Raw genomic sequence first — 25181 nt, forward strand, 5'->3', positions numbered from 1 at the left:
GCGGCGCTGGGGGTATATTTTGCTTCGTTTTTGTGTTTTTCGCTTTTCTTTACGGCGGGCTTCTTATACCTTTTCTGTGCACCCACCCCTCCCCTGACACCACAATAGTCACCTGATAACAGGGTAGGATAAATGCTGGGCTAGGGGAGGGGTGGGTAGGTGCACAGACACTGACATTGATCCCAATAAAAGTGTATATTTTGACATTGAATGGCATATTCTTCCATGCTTTTCAGCCACCACCTGCTTCTTGTTGATGGGTGTGTTGGTGCTTTTCCTATCCGCTCAAAAAAATGGCGAAAGAACGTCATTTGTTAATAAAATGAAGAGTTTGACCGAGAACGTAATTTTATTGAGTTTACAACGCAATTTAAAAAAAAAAAAAAAAAAACTATTCCTTCAACTTCTGCCTTTGATTTGAATTAATTTATTTTGAACTTAGAGTAAACTACATTAATCATCTGTAAACTTGTTTTACAGATTTGAAGCTTTTAATGCTTGTAGCTTTAAGGCACATATACATCATATGCATTTTATTTCTCAAACATAACTTTATAAAGACAGCCTCAAAGCGCGTCTGAGATAATTCTCGCTGATACAACTGGCTTTCACGAGTTGGCCCTGTTACTCCCTTGAGTGATCAAGACAGAATTTCTCCTTACGATATCGGGAATTATCAGTTGATCCAATCGTACAAACATGATAGGCATTGCACCGCTCACTGTAGGGAGAATATAGGCCATTTCCGAATTACGTTTGGCCTCTTTTTCAAAACGAGGCCTGGTGCTCAACCACACGTATGAAAATGAGTTTAATTTGCATGTGAATGAAAACTTATTACCATACGAAAGGATGAGCACCAGGACTCGCTTTGAAAATGAGGCTCAAGGCAATTCGGAAATGGGCTATTACTAATAAGTAAAGGCTAATGTATCTCCTGGGTTCACATCTTTGTCACAAATTACCAAGCCATTAAGGTTACAACTTTGGTGAATCGTATCGGCTCTGTGAACTTAACAGATTCTTTTTCTGCCTTTTCTCCGCTCGATCTAGCTTTTAGCCAAGCTTCTGCATACATCATATATTTTAAACTGCGACTAAATCAGTGAAAACGAAATTTTTTTTTCAAAAGAAATCAACTGAATTCAATCAGCTTTGGAGAAAAAAAAACGTCTCCATTACCATTTAATCATGTCAAGTAAAATGTTTAAAAAATTTCAACACCTTGTGGCTTGTAATTCCCCCATGTGACAAATCTACCTAAATGTACAAAACGTTTTGCAAGAAGTCAAGGCACAGAAACACCTGACATTGCTTTATTTAAATATTTAAAAAACATACACTGGACAGCGTAATAGAATCAGGCTAAGAGACTCACTTTCTGAAAAAGGGTTATTCCAAAGGGAATCCCCATAAGTTACTTTCAATCACTCCCATATTAGGTCAACACATGGGGGATCTACCAATCACCAATCCCAATTCGCCAAATTAGCTGACGCAAACAACCCATGCGGTTTCCTGGACTAATCAAAGAGCAAAATAAACCAAAGGAAAAAAAAAAAAAAAAAAAAAACCTCGGATAACTTTCGATTCTCAATTAAAAACTACTCGTCAATTCCGTCTATCAGCTTGATCCTATCGTGCTGTAGAATACTGTATAAAAACAATACACTTTATTTTAATTATAAGACGCCCGTTTTCAATTGATTGACTTAACCCTTCTAGAGAGCCCTTAGGATTACTTTTAAAATCCCCTAAGCAACCACCCTCTCCTTAATTTTGAGCGGTCGCTATTTTTGACTACCTTAATCGTGCACGACGAGGGGCCTCCTGGAGTTAAAATCGCTGCCATTTTTAACATTAAATAGTACCTGGTGTACTTCCAACGTTGCATTGAACATTGTAAGGTTCTGTTTCTGTTTTAATTGGGTTTTGTTTAGCTTTTTTGTTTGTTTGTTTGTTTGTTTTTTAAGTGAGTGCTACAGTATCCTAAAAAAAAATAAGTTATTACTTTAACATTTTCGTCAATTATAAAGAAAAAAGACAAAATTGCATACTTAACTACACAGAAAATTTGTACAACACCGTGACTAGCATCTTTAAAATCTGATAATCCTTTCAAAGTGTTAAATATCCACGCATTATTTCAGCCTGAAACAAGTACTAGATTTGCACAAAAGAAATATAGAGCCAATTGAGTGACGGGGGGGATAACACATTTATGCAAAAGAGGACTTTTTCCGTGTTTACATAGCATCATCAAAATCCGGGGGTTGCGGCAATTCGAGGCATCCTTGCAAATCTAAAATTTAGTTTGCATAACTGACGGAAAAAAACCACACAAAACGAAAAAAAAAAAAAAAACCAGAAGATCAACACAACATTTACATGTCAGTGGAAAAAGGAACCAAAAAATGAAAGCATGTAAACATTTAACTAACTTAACGATACTCATGGCACAAAAGTATATCTCTCGTTACTAACTGTCCCTTCAACTTTGACCAGCAACAGCGGAAAACCTGGAAAGTAAAATGATAAAAGTAACGTGATAAATCTACTATTTGATACGCACGCTGCGATTGGAAAATTTAGCGGCCAACTAACATTTGCTTTTCTACGTTTATTAGGAAAAAAAAAGAGCTTACCACTGTTATCTCCGTATAACCAAACAGCTAGCTTAGCCTAAAATTAAATGAAGCAACAAGTTAGGCATCGCAAAAGTGAATCAGTATTTTAATTACGCCATTTTAGAGCGCAGGGCCTAATCACAAATAATATTTTTCAAAAGTCTTATTCCCACACGATTGTTCATACAGTTAATGACTTTTTTTTGTCTTTCTACAAAACCATTCTCACTTATGTAATCCTGTGCTAGGACAAGAGTTGCCTTTCAGTATGATACCATTTTTCCCCTCCCTTTCTCTCATTCGAGTGTGAGTTTTGTAAACTTTTTGTTTAACCCCAAGTCTGATAAGCACATAATTTCTGGCTACAACATCACCCTGAACCTACATTAAGGTCACGAGAATAAAGGAAATTATTACTAACTGGAAAACATGATTGTTAAACAAATTCTCCTTTGCAGCACCTTAGGAAATGTATAGAGAACAGTATGGAGAATATGCATACTGATCTTAGGGTGTAAAGGACTCATAAAACTCTCCACGTCATTACTGCATGTAAGAGACAACAGAGTGTACCCGTTTGTGAGTCCCAAAGGGTTACTTACATGTGTCTTCTCCACCTGGAAGATACTGGGGGTCTAGGTTAAACTGAAAAGAAAAAATAAAGTTGATTAGGTAGTGGATCCAGATCTTGAGGTGCGAAAGAAGTGGGTGTAGGGGAAGGGTTGGGGAACGCACCGGATAGGGGTGGGTTGGGGAGCGTCCCTGACTATCACTTAAAACAAACGTAGTAACTTAACCTTTTCGAAACTTGTTAGAAAAGGCGATCGTTACCCTGCCCTCCCCCCCGTCACTCCAAATCAGCAGCAAGTGGGATGGTTAACACAGTAACTGGGTGACAATACCAATAGCACCAAATATATGTTATTTTGTTGTTGGTCTGCAAAAATTAGGGAATATCTTCAGCGTGTGCGTAATCAAGCAAGCTGCACGATAGTTTCCGTTGCTGCAGTTTCAAGATTGTCACGCAATAAACGAAAAGTGTCGTTGCGTGACATCCTGAAATGGGGACTGATCCACCAAACCGGCAAATCTTTGAGTTGCACTGTCTTTTACTTAGGAGTCTATACTAAACATTTTGGAAATTTTAAAACTGATACCATAAAAAAAAATTGATATTGAATAAACAAGTTTGGCTGGCCATTTCCGACCAATGGTTAGCACCGTAAGTTCTCAAAGTTATCAGAAATGTTTTTATGTCTACCTTTACAGTCCTTTTTTCATTGTAGAACGGGTTGGAAAAATTTTTGCCTCCTGTATCAGACGATGCCTGCAAAAATAAAGTAGAAAAAAAATTAACAAAAACGTGTACATAAAAACTCAGAAAACTCACCTCAAAATCAAAATCTACCGTTACGCGTGGAACTTTTGCAAGAATCTCCCCCCCTCCCACCCGTCACTTTTTTTGCTCCCTTCCGCCCCCCTGCTCTGACCTACGGTTTCCGCTCCGGCAAGGACTCACCCACATGGATAAATGGAAACGGAAAGGCCTGCTACACCGAGTACACCATCATTACTCTGGCGAAGCAAAACCAACTACTGTAGAAACATTTAAGTAGCTGGTATATCCCCTAAAATTTACTATTGTTATAAGATAACGTACCGTATTAGAGTCAGGCAAGAAAAATATGTCATTTGGATTTTGTGGCAGGTCCAAACCGGTCATTTCACGATAGAGTGGATTGTCAAAATCGAGGTGTTGTTCCCCTGAATCCTGCGAAAAAAAAGCAGCACAACTTACTAGCAATCCTTACATAATTTACTCTGCTATGGTACCAAAAATACTTACCATTCCCTTTCCTTTGAAAAAGCTTTTGACAAAAAGAAAAATACTGGACCAGAGTTTTTAAACTTGTGCTTTTCTAAATATTTGGCTAGCTTTTAAAATTCAAAACACGGTTAAATATTTATGAAATCCTTTTTCCAACAACTTTGCTTTAACTATTTCTCTGATGATTTTCCCATTAATTTTTCTTCTCAATAGAATTGTCTCTACTTCAAGCGTCTAAGTTCTATTCCTCTAAATTCCCACTAAAGAACTACAAGATAAATATGGCGTGTGATACACAACAACAAAACAAGGAATTAAATTTATATAAATAAATAAATAAATAAAAAGAAATCAATAACCCGATAATCAATAAAAAATGACGCAAATGATATTGAACTGATATCAAACTCAGGAACTTTATTCTGACAAAGATGCGATTAATTACAGCTTGGCACCAAATCTGTCTTCAGCTCGTAACCGTGGCGGTCCCCCCCTTAACATACCTGTAGAGGATGTTTATCGTCAATGGGTATGTCCAGTGGAGGCATTTGCACCGGGTCCTCCATGTTATTAAACAGAGCATTATCAAATGACATCATGGAATGTTCATTGTAAGCTTCGTTACTAAACTGCACAGTGTCTGCATGCTAAGAAACAGAGGACATTAGAAATTACTTCACAAAGACGAGATAGGTGCTCCAAAAAGACGCTTTTAGACTTGGTGTCATGAAACCAAACCCAAATGAATTACCATCGGTAACCATAACAGAGGCCAAATACGGCAATGTTTTAACTGAGTGTCGAAAGTAATACGGGATTCAATGCTTTACTCTGCTCTGCTCTGTGATTGATCCAGAAAACTCGCGCCACACTCTCTCGACCAATCAGACGAATCTTTACTTAGTCGTTTGCGTTTTCCTGCGCTTTATGCCGATTGGTTGTTTATGCTTTGAGTTCTCATTGGCTCTTCAAAGTATTTTCCTTATTTCTGACTGGACAATGTGATGAATTTGGTTTTGGTTTTATGACCCTCAATCGAGAAGCGTTCTATCACGAGGATGTTAGAAGCTTGGAAGATGAAAAAGCGCAAATAATTTGGTCGTGCTTAGTTTTATTTTTTGGTTGGTTGAGAGGGAAACGCAACTGTTGTCTACTAATTACAGAACAGAGCGAAGGAAAAGAAATACGATCCCAGACTCCTTTCAAGGAGAAGCCATGAAGTATTTTATTTTAAGCTCCGAATTTTCTTAATTTCTCTTCACCAACGGTCAATTACCTTTTTGTAAAATGCTCGGCGGGAAGGGAAGCCATTCTTTCTTGCAAAGTACACTAACACAGCGATCACCATCACAAATATTATGATACCAATGATGATACCAGCAATAGCTCCTCTACCAATAGCATCTCTCTCCTTAGACAAAAAAAAAAAACAAACAAAGAAAGAAAGAAAGGAACAAAATTAAAGTTAAAATGAGGTTGGAAACCTCATAAAGTTTCAAAAACACAAACTAACGAACAACTAAAAACAACAACAACAACAACAACAACAACAATAAAACAAAACAGTACCTTCTTTCTTGCAGCACTATCGCCTCCACTCTAAAAAAAGTAAAGTCATAAAAGATTAAAAGAATAAAGGAGTTATTTGACAAAGAACGATATGATAAGATAAGAAACTACTGTGGAAGATTGGAAAAAAACTGGAAGCGTATTTGTGAGGTGAAAGCAGAAACTATGGAGGTGAACAATGAAATTTTTTCTGTTTTCAGCAGTTCCCATAGGGAAAAGTTTGTAGCGATTTCAAAATTAAAAAAAAAGGGAATAATTTCTAGACAAACGTCAGGCATTTTTACCCTACATTCGCTCCGACGAAGGACTAACGCTCGAAAACGTCAGCTTTTGTAATCGTTACGGTGGCCAATTTACCATTTCAACTTTGTTTATATATTCAAATTATTTTTACCCTACACAGAGATGCTTCCACACCAGCTGAAGGCCTGACTGTGCCTACGATTACCCTTTGCCTTAATTTCTCTTCACCCCCCCTACAGTTTTTTCCAATAAATTTTAGACATTTCCCCAGACCACATTAAAAATATCAGTACCTTGGGTCCAACCGCTGAAGCTGTTGTTTCTCTCGTTGTCTTTTTCTATAAGTGAAAAAAAGGTTAAAAACACGAGACACGCTACTTCAGTTGGACACGAGTTTGACTGTCGGTAGTTGTCGCGGAGTTCCGCGAGTTTGAACTGTAGAAACTGGAAACTAGCTAGAGGTCCGGCTGCAAGCTCGCAGGCTTGGCTACTTAGACACTTGGACTGAGAAACGTGTTTTGGAGTGAACGGGAGAATATGAACAGAGGTCAATTTTTTTCTTTAACTTCCAAGTGGAATTGTAAATTTAGAGTTTAAACGTAAATGTGACTGCATCCTCGATAAAAGTCGAGCTGTTATTTACGACAAAGAATGTAACGCTTGTGACTGCATGCATCCTCGGCGACAAAAGTGGATCTATTCTCTTCGACGCGAGTGGAAAAAAGTGATTGAAACATACCGTGGTTGGTTTTCCTGATGTTTCTGTGGTTGTTTCTGTGGCTGGTTCTGTTCCTGGTTCTGTTCGTCTGGTTGGTTCTACTGGGGTAGCAGGCGGAGTAGGTCCAACATACTGTGAAAAAATCATGTTCAAATATCAAATGCAAAGGACTCGCAAAAAGTGTGGCGTGCAAAATTGCTATCAAATTATGATCCCCAAAAAACCTATTTCCAAACAGGAATTAAATTCTATCATCCATCAACATTTTGCTATTTTGCGAATACGACTCACAAATAATATAACGACTTATTTCAATATATCGACTGTCAATTAATTTATTTTAGCAACTACCCTTACCCCCTGGTTAACGCGCAATTCCAACACACCTAAATATTTTGGTGACATTTTATTGGTTAATATCAGAGTCAATAAGTCATTTATTTACTTACCGGTATCATCTGGTCAATGAAATGTAGAAGACCATTTGTTGCAGGGAGGTCTCCTTTGACATGAGCGACACCATTCACGACTATTTCTCCCTAAGTATAAATAAAAAACAGGGGTCACTATGACACAAAACCTAATTTCTGAGGATAACTTCTTGGTTAGCACCAGGAATTGCTCTAGGTACACGTAACAGAGCAAATTACAGTTCGAATAATAAAACGTAAAACTCTCTCACGATCTTTGGCAACTTAGAAAAGGATGCCACTTCTTAACCTGCGCGGGAAAGTTGCGCGGGAAAGTTGCGCGGGAAAGTTGCGCGGGAAATAATGCGCGGTGCGAACGAGCAGTGGAATATTGAGCAATGGGAGGAGTAGGTACGGTCAATTTGGTTCAAGCTCACCAAATTTTCCTTCAAAATCATCATTCGCGTTTACAGCAGGCTACTGTTGCTAAGGTAATACTCGCCAAGCAAGCTAATCTAGTAGGGCAAATGAATAATAAGGGCAAGATTCTAAGGAAACTGTGGTGCTGCAGTTTTATCAAGCTGACGTTTCGAGCGTTAGCCCTTCGTCAGAGCGAATGATTAGGAGTTGGGTACACTCGTCTAGTTTGTAAATCTCACATTTCTCAGCTTTTTAATGTGAAGTTCAGATCCAGCCAATGTTGTCATCGTTAAGTCGTCATTTATATTGTTCAATGGATGCCTTCCGGACACGATGTGATTCTTCAAATAATACAGCGTAAATTTCTGCGGAAGTAAGAAAAACACGTGGAATATCATCGAAAACTTGTTTCCACTTTCGACTCTTTTTTTCTCAGAGTAACTATGGAACACAGCAAGTATGACGAATTTAAGGAAAACTTTGTAAAGAAACAATGCAATGACTGTCACCTTGTTGTGAACCGCACTATTTACAGGAACAAACACTGTGAAGGATTTGGATAAGGACGCCAGGTCTTGGTACAAAAATGATACCTCTGTACTGAGACTACTCAGATGGTAGAGCGCCTGAAGTTACCAGCAAAGCAAAAAGTAAGCCATTGATATATCACAGACCTAACTAACTCATCTGTTATGAACAAAATGAAAGTTCGTAACTGATAAGATAATCCATTAAAACCATTGAAAATCATTCCGTAACACCATATTATGGGCTAGATCATTACGGGCGCATCTTTAACGAGCGAGCGCTCAGTTTGGCCATCCTGGGTTTTTGGTTCTGTAAAGAAATAAATTTCTCCCAAGGGAATGGATGATAGACCAGAGATAAGCCTAAATAAAAAAAAACTGGGGAGCCCGCGTATGTTCATAAGCTTTTAACGCTACCTCGCTCCTCCTTTTAAAAGGCTAATTGGCGAAAAGAATGATACGAAAGATTATTTTGCTCTTTGACCGAAAAAAAAGTAATACCTTGTAGAATTCAGTGGCGTTCTGAGTTTCCTTGAGGACCTAAAAAGCAAAGAGAAACAATCAACTTAATGAAAAACCCTAACCTGGCTTTAAGAGTAAAACTCTTGTTATGAGAATTCGACATCATGGCAACAAAATTCTTTCCAAAATGAGCAGCGTTCAAAGCAAAAAGATCTAAAGACATTGGGATTTATCATGAGGACCAATGGGAAAGGCACAGAAAACAAGAGCTGGGGGAGGGGGGATGGGAGAGGGGGAGAAGGAGGGGGGGGGGAAAGGAAAGGGTTAGAGACAGAGAAAAAATCTGCTTACATTTAAAATGGGTCCTCCACAGGAAAAGCCATCTCCAGCGAAACCAATGCGGCAGGCACAGCTGGCCACTGCACCTGCAATTCAAAATGAATAAACATTACTCAATGCTGTGCTCTAAGAAAAATTGAAGGGAGCCCAGTGCTCTGAAGCTGAAATCCAGAGTGCCCAGCACATGCTTTTTATGAAAAAACTAGGATTCCTGAGTCGCCCAAGAGCAAAAGTAAGACGCCAGGGGCCACCGGGCGCTGCTATACCACAGCCCTGTTACTTGAACTGCTTTCAAAAAGAGATCAGATTTTATTTCAATACAACAAAATTATCATGAAATGAGAACTGAATTTAGCTGAAGAGATGTCGAACTCAGAAAAGTTAATCAATCGATTCTACGTTCAGAATTTGCTTAAAATTCTGAGCAAATTTCGTGGAACGCCTTGAATATTATTACTGAGTAGTTCATGTGATCTGACGAAAAAACACGGCGTCCACGACAACCTGGCTACCCAATCTTCTTATTTGCCTTCTACTTTCAAACTCATTGACAGCTCTGGTCAACATAGGTTTTTACGGGACAATCTAGCTAGAGGTGCCTCGTAAGAAGAGCAGGTCACTGGCTTGCTAAGCCAAGTGCGTACAACTTTGCCGAGGAGGCAAATAGAGTGTACAAAATGACACGTTACCGTTATCAATACAGTTAGCATGAACAGAACATCCACCATGGTTTATGGCGCAAGGTGACATTGGCCGGTGAGCACGACAGCTGGAGCCTACTTCGTAAAAGCCTGCTTTACATACACAGCGCTTTCGTCCCTGAAAAGAAAATGTTAACTTTTGTTTCAAGGAAATCGTAGTAGCGTTAGATGCATCTGGATTGGTCAGTTTCTGAGAGTCATTTTTCTTTTTTTTTTTAAGAGAAGAGCAAAAATAACGGGAAAAAGGGACAGCAAACTGAAGAAAATCGACTTGGAGACACTTCAGGGCTCTACCTGAAACCTAAAATGAGGTGAAGTATATATCCTGTAAAATCAAAGGAATTAAACCACTTCTCAGCTTGTGCGTCTTGAAATATCTTCCCTTAGTATTTTAAGTTTACGATTTGCAGTCCACGTGAAACTTCTATATACTTCATCACCCCTGTTCGTAAGGGAACAAATTAGGACTTGTTTACCAATTGTTCAGACGAATCTTCATGATACATGCCGTGTTCGTCAGCTGGGAACATCTTCCAGCTTAAGCCTGCCGTGTGGGTCGGTAAGAGAGCAAACAACTTGAGCCACAATACTAGACAGCGACAGGAGCCCATTAGCCGGAGCTTCCATCTCAGTTGTACCCTCGAGTCAACCCTGTCCCGTATCTTTTAATTTTTAGAACTGAGATATATGCGGGGGTTCTTTAATCTTTCCGCGCTTTCCGCCATTATTGAAATAATTTCGTGCGGCCTGCAAGTGACACAATAGAGACGTAACACAATAGAGACGACAGCTCTCTTATGGTTGGCTATTATAAAAACACCCGCGAAAACCGCCGTGGGAGGTGCTTCTAAAAATAGAAAGATACGGGATAGGGTTGGCTCAGAGGGTCAGTATGGAAGATGGAAGCTCCGGGTAATTGGCTCCTGACAGCGACTACTGTGACTTCAAAGGTGGTTTCTGCGTACTTACTGGTGCTGTAAACAAGCAGGTTGCGTTTTCACCACACCCGCCATTGCCACTCGCACACAAGTCAGTCATTTGGCAATAATATCCATCTCCTTGGTAATCGGATTTACACGAGCACGTCAAACGATTCGGGGCAGTTTGAGTGCAGGTGGCGAACACGTGACAGCCACCATTGTCTGTCTTACAATCCACTGACGGTGCTAAAAGAGAAGAGATAAAAGAACAGAAGAAATTACAAATTATTCTTAATTACATCCATACATTGTAAAGAGAGAAAGCCCTAAATTACTTGTTTTATGCATACCCTTCCGCGAGATTAGTGCTCAATCAAGCCTTGCCATATTTGACTTTTTTTTTCCTTCTCATCTCATTTCCGCTTATAGTCGTATTGAAATTGCAAGGAGAGATTATTTTTTGGTCACCCCGTGTTAATGGTGGAAAAGAAAAGAAAGTGGATTATTACGTACCTGGACAGGACTCCGTGTGATCCACACATTGTTCACAAGCTGTGCCGTTATAAGGCGCTGAACACACACACTGGCCACTCCCTGTCACTCCATCGATACACAAGCCACGCCTGCTGCAAGGCATCTGAACACCACCTGGGCATGCTGTAGCAAGAGTACAATCACTGTTAAAACATGACAGAGTTTGAATTTGACGCTGACTTAAACAATGAGTGAATCACTATGGAGGAACATAGAAAAATCTGAGTCCCTACAAGGACTCGAGGAGGAAACCTACACTTTGTGCGGTCTGATGCTCTAATGACAAAGCTACCAAAAACTCCTCGAAATCTGTACTTTGGAGAAATGATGAAATTGGTGCAATTAGTGCAGTCGTGGTTGATCTTGTAGCAAGCGCATACGGAACTATTTCTGTTTTGCTAAGCCATATATAGGATAGTTCAAAAGTGACAAGCGAGAGTTATTGCCGCCTGAAACTTTTTTCTCGGCAAGCGAAAGGCTTTTGAGTCTAGTAGGGTGTCACTGTTGAAGGACGACTACAACAACAACAACAACAACAACAACAACAACAACAACAACAACAAAGAACCAAAGCCCGATTAACTTCGCTCACTACCATGGAACTTGACTCCATTTTAGAGATCGTATCAAGTAACCCAGGTTAGGCAACTTTGAGTATAATAAAGAACCGCAGCTATATCATTTGAGACAAAAATCTATTTTAAAAAAATATCCACAATAACCTGATAAATTGCAGAAAAAGAGCACATTTACAGGAGGGGATACCTTACCCACGCAATCAGGTCCATAAAAGTTTTTACAGCATCTCCTAAGTCGTTGACGCTGTAAACAGATGGGCTGACATCCCAACAAGTCCCCATTGTAGGTACAGTTATGGTTTGTTACACCCTGGAGGAGAAAGGGGAATATTTTAATGTCTCTTTCCCTGAACACATATCAATTCAATTCTAATCATTGAAAGTTACCTCTTGCATTAAAGACGGTTTTTTTTTTTAATTTTAAGATGCAGAAAGATCATTTTCCGTTATTACATTTCCGATCCTTGGCGCTCGATATTTGACGGGTGGTTACGACAAATGACGTTTTCTTTTTCTTTTACGCCGTAACTTTTTCGAGAGGTAAATTACCAGTTTTGAGCCCACAAACATGTTGACCCATCCTTCTTTCCTCAAGTACAGGATAGTAAAATAATAACAGTTACAATCATACAAAAAAAAAAAATAAATAAAGGTGCTGCAAAAAAAGAGAAGAAAAAAAAAAAAAGAAAAAATCAGCGTGAACGCTGCAGTTCCAACCCAATCAATAGAGAGAGTTGACAAGAATATCACGCGAAGGTTTATTTGAAAATCTTGTTAGTAACAGTTATTATACACTACTCACAACAAGGGTGGTTTCTTGTGGACAGCTCACAGGAACGAAACAATTTCCACACTGACCCTGAAGAGGAAAGATAGTTCATAAGAATTAAACAAACACAGGTAAACTGGAGAGGTTGAAATTGCCTACAGTGCGCGTTGCCGCCTTAGAGTGAAGTTAAATAATTTAAATTTCTGGAAAGAGGGGATTGATAAATATGAAAATAATAAGCCAAGGAAAGGTTCACACAGAAACTGCAATCTTAGACATACCTGAGAAGAGAAGGGAAAACCACACGTCTTTCTCACCAGGCAGTCCCATTCCCCCTCCCTCTCGCAATGTTCATTCAAACTTCCTTCGTAACGGCCATCACTTTGGAGAAAAGTGTGTGAAACGTGGGGGGGGGGGGGAGGAGGAGAGAGGGGGGAGGAGAGAGGGGGAAGGAGAGAGGGGGAAGGAGAGAGGGGGGAGGAGAGAGGGGGGGGGAAAGGGGGTAGCAAGGTCATGTATAGTAAAACTACAAGGGAGTATATAGGAAAGGTATTGTGTGTGTATTTTGAAGTTGTCCCAAACACTTATGGCCAGGATTGTGGTTATAATTCTGACAGATTGCAGGCCCATAGATGTGCAAAAGACTGTATAAAGAAAATTATTCCCTGAATATTGTTCCCTTGAACAGTTGGTAAGAGCAACTTCAAATTGAGGGTCGAAAGTTATCCGGGATAGTATTGTCTTGCGCTCTGTGATTGGTTAAAAAAATTCGCGCCAATCTTTCAGCTAATCAAATGCAAACTGTTTTTACTTTGAGTTCTCACTGGCTCCTCACAACAATTGTGATTGGCTGTTGCGATTACTTTGATTTTAGTTTAAAAATATTCAATCCAAAAGCGCTCTATACCGTCATTTTAATGTCTTGGATCTCATCACAGTTGCCTCCAAATCCAAGAGGAATAAGCGCAGTGTCCACTCCAAAAGCCACACCACCACTGAAGAGTATGTCTCTTGCAACAAGCTTGCTGTCACCATTTACATAAAGATCACCCTGCAATAAAAACAGAAGACTCATCTGAACTATCCGATGATCTACGATAGTACTTACATTAACGAAGGACTGGGGATGACTTGTTTCTAACCCAACATTGCACGATGCAGTAATGATTTTTTTCTTCCATTTGGAAGACTAAAACGGGCAACTGCCACCTTTTGTGTGCTGTGCCATAATTTTCAACTGTGTGAGTGACGAAGTTGTCAGAAAGGTAATTGATCAAGCATGTGTGAATAATCTGACCCTACAAACGATGAACATCTTATTTCTCCTAACAGCATCACTACTGAATAAAACCTTGTGGGATAGGCCATTTTCGAGATATCAATATTCTGACATGGCTCCGAGGCTTGGGGGAACAAAACAAAAGAAATTAATCATTCATCCCTCAGCCCCCATGTGATTTCTTTTGTCTTATTCCTCTCCGCCTCGGAGACAAGTTTGAATTTTTATATATTGAAAATAGCCTATTCTGCTAGCATGAGAAAATCGCCCAATTCTTCAAACTTTGGTGATTTCGTTCACTACTTTCGATCTTCCTTCAGAATTGCTACCTTCTTCGTACCAGGCCTAGTGAAGATCCACGACTCTCCGATAAATTTGAGATCGTGACACAATGAAAGCGTGGAAGTTCGCAACTCAGGAACATATTTAAATCGTGGGCGGAAGGCCACATAATAATAATACGCTTTCTCTGGCAAGTGTAGTCCATTTCTATTCTACAAAACGATACAATAAAACTTTTCAATTTTCTCACCTTTCCTCCTTTACAAGATACAAACAAACTGGTTCCTTCAAATGTTCGCAATTCTAACCCTGCGCCACTTCGCAAGAAGGACTGGGTACTAAAATCAGACTGCGAAGAAAGCATTGATTCAAGAGACCATCGATTACCAGTTGGTATACATTTAAGTACGTAAAGCAGTCATCAGCAAAAGTTACTTTGATTCTAAGTAAATTGGTTTGGTTCGAGTTGTTTCGCCTGCAGGAAAAATACGATTTACTTCATACATTTGTGATCAGGTTCCTGTACAGAAAACTTTAATTACAAAAGAAACATTAAACTTTGTCTCTAAATTTGCTTCGTGGTTGGTGTATGGCAGACACGAGTTAATGCCGAATTGTAGGAAGATTTTCTTTTTTTAATTTCCATGTCTTGTGATTGTGAATTCCAAATACAAATATCTGCGAGTTTTTTTTTCAAACCAACCTTGGAGATATTGACATTTTCACTTACGAAAAAAGGAGGTAAATTCATAAAGAAATTGTGGTGCTGCGAAGAGTGAGGGTAACACAAAATTATTTGCTTTCAACAACTTAGTTGATAACGTAAATTGGCCACCATACAGAGTTTGTAAAGCTGACTTTTCGGGCGTTAGTCCTACGTCAAAGCGTTGGAATTCTTAATCTTTGTTTAAGTTTAATGATTAACTTACATGAATTTGAGTTACAACGTGGTATTTTACAAATCGAGCCAGATCTCCCAGATGTGAAGGATCAGTCAGTCGTACCATCAAGTCGCCAGGCAAAGCTTTTATCGCCGCATCAGTTGGCCAAAACATGAGAACAGGTCTATTCACTGGAACATCAAGGATGTTCTTCAATCCTGCTTGCTGTACAGTGTAGGATAACATGCATTGTTGTATAAGAAAACAAGCAAAGTTCTACAATTTTTACAACACGTGTAAGCGATGAACTGAAGTAAGTGATGAAAAAGGATGAAACGACAGCTTACAGGAAGAAATCCCCACATCGTTTGATAAAAAAGAACCGAAAAGAACTAAGTGAGAGTCGGTAAGCACTTACTAACCTCAACCAGTTTAACAAACTCCTTGTATCCAAGTCTATTAGCCACGTCAATATAAGATCCCTAAGTAGAACAAAGAACATCAAGAACTTTAGCGAAACAAGTTATTGATTTGCGGAGGGCGTAGGATAAAGTGATCCAATCCTCCGTATTGCAAGTCAGTTGGCCACCCTGACTTCACAAAATATAATTTCAAAACGTTTAGTTGCATACTTGTACTGTGCTATCCATAGACTTGGGTGGGTTGGGTAGGTTATCCAGTTTCATTATCACGCCATTTGATGACTCATACACTCCAACTACTCTGGATATGTTGCCATATGGATCGATGATCGATGTAATATTCCCCTGGAATAAATTTAGCACAGTTAACAAAGGAAAAGGAAATAGCGAATCAGCGCGGCTATTACCAAACAACAGAGGCCTGTCTAAAACTTTGTAACAGATTTAAGGAGCTGAAATGTGGACTTAAAGCTCTTTAGCTGAACCCAAGAGATAGTTACCTCTGTTTTTACTGATATAGTTGCTCCAAGCAGTGTAGTAAAGTTAGCTGCATAAGCATTACTAGTGTTGGTGGGGATCGTTGAACAGCCAATGATAAGGTATTTCAAAAGATTCAACTCTTCCTCGGCTGATAACGGAACACTACGACGCTGCAAATAAATAAATAAATAAATAAATAGTAAATAAATAATAACTAAATACTAAATAAATAAATAATAAATAATAAATAATAAATAAATGATGAAAATAGTTGATAACTGTGACCTGCACAGACTACATGTTTTTGATTCAGTCTCTCACGATACAAATTTAACACTTGCAGACAGGCCAAAACTTCTCTTGAATTCGAACTTCTTTAGTGCTCTTTCGAAGACATAAATCTATATGTAAGTTAGTAAGGTAAAACGGTTCTGTTTAAGGTGCTTTTTCTTAAGGCCATGCCGCCCAGGACTCCCACGAAACTACCAGCTTCGGAGAACACTTCAACTTGATGCACTTGGCGCTGTATTTCATCTGGTACCACTAACATTGTGCGTCAGTTTACTATCAGTACCTTGCGAGATTGCTGTTGCAAACTGCCAAGAGCTGCATTCACTGGGGCGAGGAGGTTAAAATGTCCATGAGAAGCCAGCAGCTTGTCTAGACCATTTTTCTGGAAAACAAAATACACACACAGGCATCTCAGTCATCTTAGAATAATGAAAAATACATTTAAGTCGTTAGTACGGCTGGAACAATCAAATTGACGATTAGAATAACGGAGAGAAAAACAGACAAAGAGGCGGACTGAAAGATCGATGGGCAAGTCGAAGTACACTGGGAATTGAAGAAAAATCTATCGTGTACCTGAGAAAGTAAAACGTTAGAGGACAGTGGTTAAAAATTCAGAAAAAAACATTCGTTATTTGAAAAAAAATTGCAGCTTGGCGGAAAGTTATTAAAATATTTAAATATTTCTACCGGCTATATGATGTGGAGTTCATTAATGTTCTACTGAAGCTGTTTCCAGATGAAACTAAGGAAAGGAAAATGAATAGCTACTTTCGCCTTACCTTGAGTAGCATGTCTACACCTGACAGTTGGGGATCAAGCTTCAAAGCCTAAGAAAACAAAGGAATCAATAACTGCAATTGCGACAGCAGTTGAGCTCAGAAATTTTTCTTCTACGAGGTAAATAACTACTACGGGTGGACACTTCGGGTAAGATTTGGAGACTGCTCCATCGAGCGTGCTGTTGTTACAGAAGTCGCTCCCTCAATTTTAACACCTAACTTTTATGTTCATTTTACACACTCATTCCCACCCTTGCATACGCTTTGTTCCTTTTTACCCGCTGATCACGAGATTGCTCATCGGTGGAGTGGTAATCCATTTTCATGGGATCCCACACATCAACACCAAGGGAAGCCACAAAGGTTGCTAGTGAAACTACTGATTAATATATTTAATACTATACAAACGAACGACAGTTGGGGATCAAGCTTCAAAGCCTAAGAAAACAAAGCAATCAATAACTGCAATTGCGACACCAGTTGAGCTCAGAAATATTTATTCTACGAGGTAAATAGCTACTGCGTGTGGACACTTCGGGTAAGATTTGGAGACAATTTGCACTGCTCCATCAAATTGTCAGTTTTGGAAATTTGAGCAACAAACTACACTCAGCCACCTTCAAAGCCTGAATTTTTCCAAACCATGTTATCTACAGGTCAAAATATTTATTATTTTAGACAAAATATTTGTGATGTATTCATTTACAAGAAACAAGAAACAAGGAACCATTTACATTTTGCCTCAACGCTCAGCTGGAAGGGATATACCGATTCAATCCCTGTTGAAAGTTCAAGTATTTTAGACTTCTTTATCTGCTACGACCTCCGAAGCAATTAACTGGTGAAGATCAGAACCGTCATTTCCAATCTCACCCACAGGTGACGGTCAAAATGTAATTAACTTTCTTTACACTGATTACATTATCGTTTCTCTAACAGACCAAGCAATTCAAGGGCCATTCTTTCGTTACCTCAGATAGATCACCAATACATCTGATGCCATCACCAACATAAAACTTTCTGCAGGTGCAAGTCCTTTGCTGCTGCGGCCCAGCTTGTCGACAAATCGCTCTGTCGCTACACCCTCCATTATCCTGACAAAAAACCACACAACAATATCAATAGGATCAAGTTTAAGAAATAAAAACGTTTTCCGGGTTTCTAGACACCCATCCTCCAAACCCTGAACCCACAACCTTCCTAAAATTAGAGTTGTAAATCAAAGGGGAGAGGGGGTGGGGTGGGTGGTTGATGAGCCCTATAAGACAATTATAATAAAAGTGACGGCAGTTGTTGTCATTAGCCACGACGGCTGCCATCTTTGATTTAAAAAAAGAATTGAAATCTCAAATTGGAATATGATTAGACAATTCAGTAATTCGATGAGAAATTTTAAAAATTGTTATAACCGAAATTGAAAAAGGAGAATTGAAAAGAATGACTTGACTTTGTGGCTTTAACGTTGGGTAATGACAGAAACCTCAATCCACCTTAGACGTTGCCTAAAATGTCCAATAAATGAACGAACAGCAATGAAAACTGGCACTAGAGGAGCTTATATTGTACCATCGTCCGAAACGTTTGGGCTTCTAGCCGGTCAACATCTATTCCAAGGTTTTATAGATGTAATCAACATTAAAGATAAGCGAGGTTACTTACCACCTCACACGGATTTACACCAAAACAGTGACTAACACCATCTCCAGAGAAATACTTTTTGCAGAAACAGTTTTTCTAAAACGATTAAAGGAAACTTTTAAGACTGATAATATCAATAATAATAGTTAATGTTAATCATTTTCATAGTAATCAATGACATAATTAACAAATGGTAAACACCACAGCGTACACTATTGTTATGGATGCACGCGGGAGGTTGCTAAGCACGAAAGAAGCGTAAGAGTCGCTCGAGGCGATAGCCTCGAGCGACTCTAGCTTCTTGAGTGCTTAGCAAACCTCCCAAGTGCATCCACAACTCAATAATGTACGCTGTGGTGTTTACCATTTGTTTTATAACATAACATTGATACATTGTAGCTAAAGAGTTCCCTTTTATTTAACAAATCTTACGCGACCAGAAAAAAACAAGCGCGCGCGGAAAATTAGTCTTTGCATTTGCTCACGTCAGCAGCGTACACCCATGGGCAAATGGGGGACGCTAAATTGACCAATCAGAGCGCGCGCTTTACTTTGGTTATGTTATAATTCTGTTTAGAATTGCATGCGTCTGACCGTGCAGTGTCATCTCACCTGCCCAGGTGCTGTACTGGCACAAGTTGCATTACTGTGGCAGCCACCATTGTTACGCTGACATGGATCTATTTCTGTTCAAGAAAAGATATCAGTAGTTCTGTAGTTCAGTAGATCGAACTGCGTATGCCAACCACCCAAATTTAGCTGGGAGTCTCTAGAGAAAGAACGAATCTCCAGGTCTCCTTTAGAGTACATGTCATAAAATCAAAAGCAAGGAACCTCGCCGATTCATTATTAAAACAGATTTAAAAGATATCAGACCACTAAAAATGTAAATTAAGTGGGGAACTTGCACCAATCAACTAAAAAGTATCTTTCACTAACCCAAGCAGACAAACCCATCTCCAGTGAATCCAGCATTACACTGACAGGATCTAAAGCCAGGCAGAGTCATACCCTTAACACAGGTAGCATTTTGATGACAGCCACCATTGTTAACAGCACATGCATTAATTTCTGTAAATAAAAATTAATATGTGCATGAGTAATCCAGTAGAACTGATAAGGAACACACTTACTTTTACAGTAAGCAGTGACCAATGTGATCAGCTCGAATTTTTGGCACGTTTCCCTTGATGCAACGCAAGCTCGCTAGATACTTCCCATCAATCATTTCGTTAGCAAGAAGAAGCGAATGGGAACGAGTCTGACCCATTTACACTTTTAGGTGCTGAAAGGCACGGTGATAGCAGATTGTTTTTTCCATGAACCAAACACAATGATCCGCCCTTGACTCTATGATGGACCTAGAGAACCAGTGCCCAGTTTGGTAGCCATATTGTCACCATGTCTCTTCCTTCACCACAACTGATATTTATACTACACTACACTACACTACACTACACTACACTACACTACACTACACTACACTACACTACACTACACTACACTACACTACACTACACTACACTACACTACACTACACTACACTACACTACACTACACTACACTACACTACACTACACTACACTACACTACACTACACTACACTACACTGCACTGCACTGCACTGCACTGCACTGCACTGCACTGCACTGCACTGCACTGCACTGCACTACACTACACTACACTACAGTGCACTGCACTGCACTGCACTGCACTGCACTGCACTGCACTGCACTACACTACACTACACTACATTACACTACACTACACTACACTAAAGAGATGGAGCAAAACACTGACCCGTGCAGTAAGTTCCGTTGCCTGTGTAACCAACATCACATTCACATTTGCCACTGCCACTTGGTCCACGGCATCTGGTAAAATGATAAAATAAAATTACGAACCGATAATTGAAAGATAACTAGTGCACTTTCTTCTTTCCAGTCAAAACCTTTCGTTGACCAGATCGTCACTTTTGGATAAACTTTCCCTTTTTAAACATTACTTTACAAATTATACCTTGTGAACCCAAAGCTATGAATTCAGTCAGGAAAAAAAAGTTAATATCAATATCAACATAGTCATTACAACGACGATAACGACGACGATGGTGACAATGATGATAGGGCGTGTCTGAGGGTGAGGGCTAGTTTTTTTCAATTTAAGTTTTTGTTTTCCAAACCCTCCATATCAACACACTTATGCATATCAATGCCCTGTAATTGAAGTTGTACATAGGTTTTGTTTTTGCCATCAAATTTAACACCCTGAAAATAATTCAAAAGACATTGTTCACTTCGACCTAAAAGGCTCCAGTTTTCAAAACAATTTGACAGTCTAAAACAATAACCTTTTGGACAGCACAGTAGATTTCACAACCTTTCCACTGATGAATAGTTTAAGGTGGTCATTCCGAAAGTGGGTCATTAACAATGTTTTGCAAAGGCCACTACAAAGGTCATCCATATCCTTAACTTTGCTACTTACGTGGCATGTCGACTACACTTCGTTGGAAGGCAGTTGTCAAAATTTGCAGCTATGAAGAAATATATATGAAAAACATTCAAAAATACAAATATGGACCACAGACGGCTGTTAACGGTAGTTAAAGGCAAGAAAGGGGTCCTGAGGATGGCGGAGTTGCGAGAAATTGAAATGGCATTTTTTTTTGAAAGTTTATCTTAAAAGCAGTTCATTTCCAACAATTGTAATTTTTATTTTGCTGAGCAACAAAACAGATCATTCACAACAAAGGATAGTAGGCTGTCCACTTTTTATCACATGAACTTACAGGTATTACAAACAGGTCCTTTCCAACCATGTTGACAAAAACATCCTCCATTTCCATTAATGCCCTCATTACAAACTCCATTGATGCATTTGCATTCTAACAAAACATGAAAAAAGAAAATCCTTTTAGTGATGCGAGTCTCTGAATGATTTATGAAGGTCCATGGAGTTAAGTAAGAGAAAAAGGCCAACACATAACGTACGGTTTAACACTAAACTTAGGAGCCAACAAGACAACGTCTTTTGCAAACTTTGACCACATTTTGTCTGCTTTGGGAAAAACCTCAAAGACAATCATTTTTTCAGTGCAACCAAAATCTAAAACCCTGTAAAAGAAAAGGAAGTTGCTTAGTCCATTTTAATTGAAAAGATACTCACCACTTGTACAATTATTTCCATATTTGCCAGGTATACATTCTTCACATGCTGTACCGGTGAAATTTGCATCACACTGACAATGACCAGTCCCAATTTTGCCATCATCACAAACGCCATGACCAGAACACGGGTTGGAAATATTACCAGGGCATGCTGAAAAGAAGAGGTGAAAGTCATGTTTATAATGAGGAAATGAAGCAAAAATATCAATTTAAACCTCCACCATTTGAAAACTGAGAAGTAAAATCAGTTAAAAACTATTTGAGGATGATTATGGAGTGTGCGAGGGCTCTCGTCGCTTGGGTGCCCAGCAAAGTTATGCAAGTTACCATATGGCAAAGAGGTAGCAATGTGCGGCAACCAGGCTCTATAATACAATACAATACAATACAATACAATGTTCTTTCTTTCGAGAGGGTAGATACATGATTAACCCAGTAAAGAGTTTTCTAACACATGGCCCTCTAATAAACCCACCCCAGGGGAGGACATCCATCACACAGTAATCTCGTGTGTGGGAAATTAACGTCTCCTACCCCAACCCTGCAGGAGACGGGACCTCCATTTATTCGAACCTATCCGAGAAGACTAGAATATCTAACCATTTCTTGATTTTATAGAAAGGCAGCAAATTCTTCTCAATTACTTTAAGACCCTGAGTGTTGGTCCGGCCGGGGCTCGAACCCTTGACCTCCCACATAACAGTCCAGCGCTCTACCCATTGAGCTAACCGGGAGGCGGTTATAAGTGCAAAGCTTAACTCGGCTAGATACCATTGTCCACCCTGCCCACCCCTGGAATACGAACTTTAATCTTGTTTTCATCAAGACACGAATGGAGTATTTCTATCACATTTGATTCACATAAAGTGACTTGTGTACAACGACTTAAAATCATTAAAATGGCCAATATATAGTGTTTCTGCTCTTATACAACCCAGCACAGAGTCAAGGTCCATAGAAACAAACGTAACATAACGAAAAAAACTATCCAGGCATATTTTTGGCTTAAAGAACGTGAAATCCAAAGAAAAATAGACACGTTCAATTTGACTATCATCAAACAGTACCAGGTACAGAAACACAGAATGCTGATGCTTGTGACAAGAAAATAAACTTCGCATCACCAATTATCAACAAAGGCTTGAAAAAACTAATAACACAGGCAACTTGACCTACATTGACAGTCTTGACCCCAGAATCCACCACAGCATTTCTTGATCTGAAAATAGTTCAAAACAAGTGATAGAAGATTCTCAAAAAGTTTCATTGCAGACAGGCTACCAAAAAAAGGAGTAAATAGCGGTATGACGTACAAAGTACTTTATGGTACTTATATTATCAATGGCTCCACGTGAAATTAAAACAGGAATTGGGACAAGTAGAGGAAAGACTCACGCCTAATTGTGATCAACTAGTTCAAAGGGTTCTACGAACACTGTGGTCAGCGACATTTAGGGACCTCAAGCAGTCAGGACAGCAACATCAAGGAAGACATCGATTAAAAAATGAAATTCTAGTTTTAGTTAGAATTTCGCGCATGGCTGGATGTGTTTACCGTCTCTTACGGCGCCACACCTCAACTTCCGCATATCATATATGAGCAACGTTGAGTTTCGAATGGAAATTTAAATTTACCGTTTGGGTTTCCTTTCTCAGACCGCGCGAATTTTGGTGATTTCAAGTTGCTGTTTTGCCGCGTCCTTGTTTCAAATCACTTATGGGATCTCCGCTGTTGTGAGATTTTTTTTAACACGAATACATTCTACCAACATCTTCCCCTTAGTGCCAAAGCCCTTTTAGATAGGTTGCTCAACAAAATAAATAATTACCACCACAAAAATTTTTCTGTATTTAGATACAGATTGCTACTTACAACAGAAGTTTTTTCACATAGTGCTTGGCAGCCTCTGACTATGAAGATTAATATTGGGACCAAACATGTATCCGGCACAGAGCCCTAAAAGGATCATAAACATAAAAGTTATGAATGAACTACTGTTCTGGGTTATACCATAACTATATTTTACGATTGATAAGGCGCTATTTGAAGTTCACTGTTTTGGTTTCATCAAGCAAGATAAGGACTGACAGATGATGTTCTTTAGTGAATGACACAGGCACACCCGGAAATAAAGAACTCCGAGTGCTTCTGATACTAGTCAAACTTAGGATTAGTACTTCTGGTGCTCAATAACTAAGCTTCAAGAGACTCGTGGTAGGCTGGACCATTTACCTAGGTCCGTGGTAAGGACAAGCTTTCTGCATACGGCTAGGGAGGACTTTTTTAAATCTAAACGCCACTATATTCATCATCAACCAGTCAAGTGAAACTCTCAAGGCAAAAAATTCTGTGAATCAGATGTTTTTCATGGGAAACGTCAAACCAGTATTTCAAACCTGAGAATGTTTCTGAAAGCTGTGGTAAGTTTGTATGACAAACACAATAACTTTAATTGATGGTTGTTCGAGGATCAAAATCATTTTGAATGAAAAGTCTTCAATTGGAAACTTATTTCCCTTCAGTCAGTTTACATATCAGAAATACCAGAAGATAATTAAAACAAAATCAACAGCCAGATTACAGTCACTCACAATTTTGGTCCAGCCTGTCGGACATGTTGGGATAAAGAGGTCGCAATATGTACAGACACCCTAGAACAGAAAAATACAACATTACTGCACCATTTCAAACTACCTGTGTTTTCCATTAACAAAAGCAGCTATACCTGTTTACTTGATAATAAACTAATATGTGAGTAGAATTTTAACGTTTAATCAGGTTACCTTCACACAAAGTCTTTGAATGAATGAATGAATAACTTTATTAACGTGCCAATTGTTCTAGTTTTTACAAGTAAAAACTAATTGGGGACACCTACTACGTAAACTAAACTAATAATTATAATAATAATAAGAAGAAAAACTATATACAAACAATATAAAATTGACAAAATTAAGTTTTACATAACTCACAATTTTCACAATTATTTTCCGATATAACATTTGATAGGTCAAGGACTCTGACTTGATTTTTAAATGCAGTTAGAGAGTCAGCCATTTTGATTGAATTGTGGAGTTTCGACCAAATATAACGTCCCATGTACCTTAGGCTATGTCTTTCGTATCTAATAGAATGCATTTCATTGAGGCACTTACAAAACGTGACAATTTTCTGACCACATCACAGTTCCTCTTAACTGGTTCAAGTACACCATTTATGCCATATACTATTGCTCTTCTAGCTTTGTGGCCCTTAACGACAACATCGATTCCATTCACTCGCAGCTGTTGGAGAAAAAATATGAAAGATG

The 25181-nt window shown here is 39.0% G+C and overlaps 1 protein-coding gene across 1 annotated transcript in view; it reads right to left on the minus strand.

The window, feature by feature from the left end:
• Positions 1–382: 382 nt before the first annotated feature.
• The window catches only part of LOC111330772 (stabilin-2), a 48943-nt gene continuing 24144 nt past the window's right edge, over positions 383–25181 (minus strand). The window contains exons 33-72 of the mRNA XM_088762168.1: positions 25027–25155; positions 24463–24522; positions 23744–23827; positions 23047–23089; positions 21869–22021; positions 21492–21587; positions 21188–21236; positions 20501–20574; positions 19640–19771; positions 19313–19386; positions 18722–18796; positions 18034–18156; positions 17063–17110; positions 16564–16662; positions 16010–16159; positions 15720–15854; positions 15510–15569; positions 15136–15312; positions 14457–14555; positions 13553–13696; positions 12679–12735; positions 12069–12186; positions 11278–11421; positions 10814–11010; positions 9833–9962; positions 9156–9229; positions 8844–8882; positions 8325–8441; positions 8055–8180; positions 7435–7524; positions 7007–7117; positions 6561–6605; positions 6025–6054; positions 5732–5866; positions 4959–5102; positions 4288–4398; positions 3889–3954; positions 3230–3272; positions 2646–2682; positions 383–2519 (exon numbers count right to left, since the gene is read on the minus strand). Of these exons, the coding sequence (XP_088618294.1) occupies positions 2678–2682; positions 3230–3272; positions 3889–3954; positions 4288–4398; positions 4959–5102; positions 5732–5866; positions 6025–6054; positions 6561–6605; positions 7007–7117; positions 7435–7524; positions 8055–8180; positions 8325–8441; positions 8844–8882; positions 9156–9229; positions 9833–9962; positions 10814–11010; positions 11278–11421; positions 12069–12186; positions 12679–12735; positions 13553–13696; positions 14457–14555; positions 15136–15312; positions 15510–15569; positions 15720–15854; positions 16010–16159; positions 16564–16662; positions 17063–17110; positions 18034–18156; positions 18722–18796; positions 19313–19386; positions 19640–19771; positions 20501–20574; positions 21188–21236; positions 21492–21587; positions 21869–22021; positions 23047–23089; positions 23744–23827; positions 24463–24522; positions 25027–25155 (3786 nt within the window). The 3' untranslated portion in view covers positions 383–2519; positions 2646–2677. The remainder of the gene's footprint in view (positions 2520–2645; positions 2683–3229; positions 3273–3888; positions 3955–4287; positions 4399–4958; positions 5103–5731; positions 5867–6024; positions 6055–6560; positions 6606–7006; positions 7118–7434; positions 7525–8054; positions 8181–8324; positions 8442–8843; positions 8883–9155; positions 9230–9832; positions 9963–10813; positions 11011–11277; positions 11422–12068; positions 12187–12678; positions 12736–13552; positions 13697–14456; positions 14556–15135; positions 15313–15509; positions 15570–15719; positions 15855–16009; positions 16160–16563; positions 16663–17062; positions 17111–18033; positions 18157–18721; positions 18797–19312; positions 19387–19639; positions 19772–20500; positions 20575–21187; positions 21237–21491; positions 21588–21868; positions 22022–23046; positions 23090–23743; positions 23828–24462; positions 24523–25026; positions 25156–25181) is intronic.

This window comes from Stylophora pistillata, chromosome 5, assembly GCF_964205215.1.
Source record: "Stylophora pistillata chromosome 5, jaStyPist1.2, whole genome shotgun sequence".
Classification (NCBI taxonomy): Eukaryota; Metazoa; Cnidaria; class Anthozoa; order Scleractinia; family Pocilloporidae; genus Stylophora; species Stylophora pistillata.